The 4724-nt window shown below is 39.8% G+C and overlaps 1 protein-coding gene across 3 annotated transcripts in view; it reads left to right on the forward strand.

Moving 5' to 3' along the window:
- The window catches only part of LOC107744329 (CAP-Gly domain-containing linker protein 2-like), a 43960-nt gene that overhangs the window by 8464 nt on the left and 30772 nt on the right, over nt 1-4724 (forward strand). For all 3 annotated transcript variants that reach the window (XM_016557906.1, XM_016557908.1, XM_016557909.1), the window contains exon 3: nt 3160-3677. In XM_016557906.1, coding sequence (XP_016413392.1) covers nt 3160-3677 — 518 coding nt within the window. The remainder of the gene's footprint in view (nt 1-3159; nt 3678-4724) is intronic.

The raw sequence follows: 4724 nt of genomic DNA on the forward strand, positions 1-4724 counted from the left end.
GAGCACTGCCCACCGTCCCACTCTCCTTTTGCCAAAACCCCAGACAACATCGCGTCCATGCTACTGCTGAGCAACGACAACATGGAAACATGTCGAAAAGGTTAACTTTAACCACTAAAACAGATCGACAGACCCATAACGTTACACTCTCACTCAAAGGATGGACTATCTGACAGGATTGTTACTATGAGGTGGATCACGTCTAACGTGCAAAGACAAACTCACCGTGTCTATCTAGTCATGATGAAGATGTATATACATTTCAATTTCAATTTTTACAGCTACATTATTGTTCCAGCCACAATTAATCACAACAATGTATATACAATTACAAATGATTATATATAAATCGTCAGTTTTACACACATGCACACAAGACATTATTTCATACACGACATAGTCGTGAGATGCAAGAAACATAGACATATGGCAAGAAATCTGTTGATGCACCACTTTTCGTGTGTGCTGCAAACGCGAGCATTTTTGACAGTCATTTCTGTCTAGTCCGCTCGTTTTATTGCGTTGAACCACAGCTGTCGTCGTTTTTTTGTCTGGCAGTGGCAGCAGATATGCGATCAAATTTCTAATTTGTGTATTATGTCGATTCTGACACCCAACATCACAACAAGATGATATTTTAAGCTCCTTATGTAGCCGAATCTGCGCTGGTTTGAATGGGCCGCCTCCAGTTTACCCTTTGTTTTGCTGCGGCTGCTGCCTCCAGCTAGCGCTGTGATGTCGGCTGACCCTAAGTTACCTGTGGTTGGCCTGGTCATGCATCGCTCAGAAAACAACGGGCCAATCAGAAGAGAGGCTCATGCATATTAATTAGACAGGCCAAAATCGACCTGTTCTCAGCACAGCTCCTGAGTGAGGAGCTGTAAAAATATAATGAGATGGTTTTTGGTACTTATACCGCAAATATATATTCTTAAGGACATCAAAACCTAAAATAAAACTCCAGAAAGGTGTAAAATATGTGACCTTTAAACATCGATGCTTGTTTGACCTGCAAGTTCTTGAATGTTAAGCAAGCAGCAATTGACCATATTAGTTCTTGTATTCTACTCTATTTTCTGCCAAAAAGGGGATTTGTTTACATATTTCCATCACTGCTGACACGTCTGCTTCTGTGTGGTAGACTACTGACCTCAATAATATTTGAATAACGTCCAAAATTCTCTATGTAGACAGTCTGTCAGCTCTTAGGAAGCACACCGGCCCAGCATTGTTATGCGCCATTTCTAAACAACTGCGAGTCAAATCAGGATATTTTTTTGACTGATAAGGAGCCCAGAATTTTCTTCCTAACAGAGATCTTTTAACTACTATGTTTATCAGTCCAAGAACATGTTGGAGCAATTGAGAAACAAAAGCAGTCATCATGTAACCCCCCACACATACACTGAGGTATGAAAGACTGACTGAACACACGCTAAATGAGCCGTGGCTCACACATCATCGCTGTATCCTTCAAGCGGTATTGGGTAAGTGGCATGTGTCAAAAGCGCCACATGTGTAAAGCACCCAGGTTCAGACTGCAAATCCCACTGACCCAGATTCGTTCATAAATTAGAGTGCTGCTCAGCCTTGCATGAAGGCTGCAGTGGCATCCAGACATGAGCGAAATGATGAAAGTCCTCTGATGCCATGCATCAAATGAGCTGTATAGCAAGTGTTGACAACAAATGCTGTGAAATACAGAGAACGCTGTCAATTCTTAAAATGGATGTTTTTCGATGTCCCTCATGTTACTGTTATGTATTTATCATTGATTTATTATTCTTCAGTATCTAGTCAACAACATCAGCGTACCCAGTCTCAAGTAAATATCCCTTTTCCTTCAGAAATGTCACTTCACAGAAGTAAATACATTGTGAAATGTGAATCATGTTGACATTAAAGTTTAATATTTTCATCGAACTTTGTATGACAGGGATTATGGAAAGTATGGAAAGTAATGGCATCATCAGATGTCAAAATCATTTTCCACGACATGTTTTACTTTTATTGTACACAGTTATTATATACACTACTGTTCAAAAGTTCTTTAACTCAACTTTTTAAAAGAAATTAAGATGTTTAATCAGCAAGGAACTATTAAATGGATTAAAAGTGACAAAGACATTTACGGTGTTATAAAAGATTTGTTTTAAAATAAATGCTGTTCTTTTGAACTTTATATTCATCACATCAAAGATTCCTGAAAAAATTTCATAGTTTCCGGAAATAAGCAGCATAACTGTTTTTTTAGAATAATTATATATTTTTAAATATTTATAATAATAATAAACAAAAACAAAAATTTCTGAACGATAATGTGGCACTGAAAACTGGAGTAATCACAGCAATAAATTACATTTTAAAATATATTAAATTTGAAAACAGTTATTTTAAATTGTAATAGTATTTCACAATATTACTATTTCACTGTATTGTTAATCAAATAAATGCAGTCTTCTTTAAGAGACTTCTTTCAGAAACAAAAAAACTAGTTAAAACGCATGCTAGGGACACAGCATCCTGTGACGGTGACCAGTCATGCTAGATGAGTAAACAGAATGGTTGCCGCAATGACTGACTTATGATTTAATACCGTACACATCTGAAAGTCTACCAGTTTCTTAAACATTCCTGCATCTGTGACATACTGTCATTTACCCACAGAAAATCATTTCCACTCATGCCTCATTTTGTAAAAACATATACACTATTTTGGTAATATATCCAATAAACTGGAGATAGAGAAACATGATACACATAAGGATACAAAAAATGCAATGTACTGCTTGTATGAAGCAAACTTCACCCACAGTAATTACATTGGTATTGCATAATTAGAAGTTCATCCACCTACAGCAGTAGTCCCACCACTAAAGGACTGTTTAGACCACATCTCAAATAACACACATTTTTGCATGGCAGAATGAATAGTAATACTTCAAATTGTTCGAGCGACAGAGAACCCTCCAGAATGCCTTGCCCCATAGACCTCCATTGTAAGTCTGTTGTCACACAATTTTTTATTTGTTTGAACAAACTCCGAGGCAGTTCTTTCTTAACTGACAATCTACCACAAGTTATGTTGGTGAAGCTTTGTTGTGTTGAACCTGGAATATTCCTTTCATAATCTACTACCAAATCTTTTTCTATCCTCAGGTTGTCCCTACAAGCAGACGACTCCCACCCCCTGCAGCAACGCCTCAGACAAGTCCAGCTCCAAAGCCTCTGAGGTGGGTGATGAGGTGGCTGGGGACTTTGTGGTCGGTGAACGTGTATGGGTGAACGGAGTCAAACCAGGAGTCATCGCCTATCTTGGAGAGACCCAGTTTTCCCCGGGACAATGGGCTGGAGTGGTGCTGAATGACCTGGTTGGAAAAAATGACGGCTCCGTCAATGGGGTGCGTTACTTTGAGTGCCAGGCTTTGCAGGGCATCTTCACCAGGCCTTCCAAGCTCATGCGGCAACCCATCGGAGACGGGAGCGACGAGCAGCAGCAGAACGCACAGCTGCAGGGAGGTGCGGGAGCATCCGGCCAGCGTGTGGTCATGCCGCTCAGAGAAGGCATGCTCAACAGCTCCGTCAAAACCGGCAACGAGTCAGGATCCAATATGTCTGACAGTGGATCTGTGAAGAAAGGGGGAGAAAAGGACCTTAAGGTCGGAGATCGAGTGCTGGTGAGTGTTGAAATTTTAAAACTCTATACTGAAAATTAAAAACAAAAGCAATTACTACAGACTGTTGTAATCATTGTGGTTACGTTGTTTCCATTTCTTATGCCTCGGAAACTGACTCTGGCTCAAACATATACCTGTACATCTTTATCTCAGTGCTTGCCATCTTGAGTATCATAACACATGACATGCTGTAAAGGACGCTGTGGATACAGTGCGTTGAATTTAACTAATCACAGCAGTGGGTGTTTACGTAAGTTGATGCAAGTGGTAATGCCCCTTTCGCATCTCAGTTCTTCACAGAGAGTGAAAATGAGGATGGAAAATAATCATTTTTACATATATTGGACCTTTTTTGGTGCAAAAAACTTTATAAACTGACCTGGAGAAACATACTATAAAAATCTAAAACTGCATTTCAGGACTTTGAATGTGAGTTTGGCAAGCAGTTTTGAGATTTCAGTATGTACCTATTTAAAGGTCCCATATTGTCAAAACTGAAATCTCCTGGCTTTTTTCATGATAACTGAGGTCTAGGTGCTATGTAACTACGTCTCCTGTCATTGCCGATTCGGGGTCTGACTTCGGCTCAAACATGTAAGGCAACATTTCCCTCAGCAGTGACCATCATTACTGGTGTTTCTATTGACCTTACTTGTGAGTATCACCAATCCACAGCAGGCTACAGCATACATGACCCTAGTTACCTGTGGTTGGCCTGGCCGTGCTTCACTCAGAAAACAATAGGCCAATCAGAAGAGAGGCTGATGAATATTAATTAGACAGGACAAAATCGACCTGTTCTTTGCAGAGCTCCTGAGAGAGGAGCTGTAAAAACATATTGAGATGGTTTTTGGTACTTTGTCTAAAAAACGCTGTTCAGTCTGGATTGCACAGTAGGGCTGTGACGGTCGCCGTGACAACTGCGTCAACTGTAGTGCACGTGACGTCACACACTCTATAACAAGCATAATACAAAGTTTTGTATACAAGTGTAATAATAGTAACAGTTGCAAATTGTTTTATTTAGACTATAAGTCTATGCTAATT

Source organism: Sinocyclocheilus rhinocerous, unplaced genomic scaffold, assembly GCF_001515625.1.
Source record: "Sinocyclocheilus rhinocerous isolate Xijiao unplaced genomic scaffold, SAMN03320098_v1.1 scaffold1609, whole genome shotgun sequence".
Taxonomy (NCBI): Eukaryota; Metazoa; Chordata; class Actinopteri; order Cypriniformes; family Cyprinidae; genus Sinocyclocheilus; species Sinocyclocheilus rhinocerous.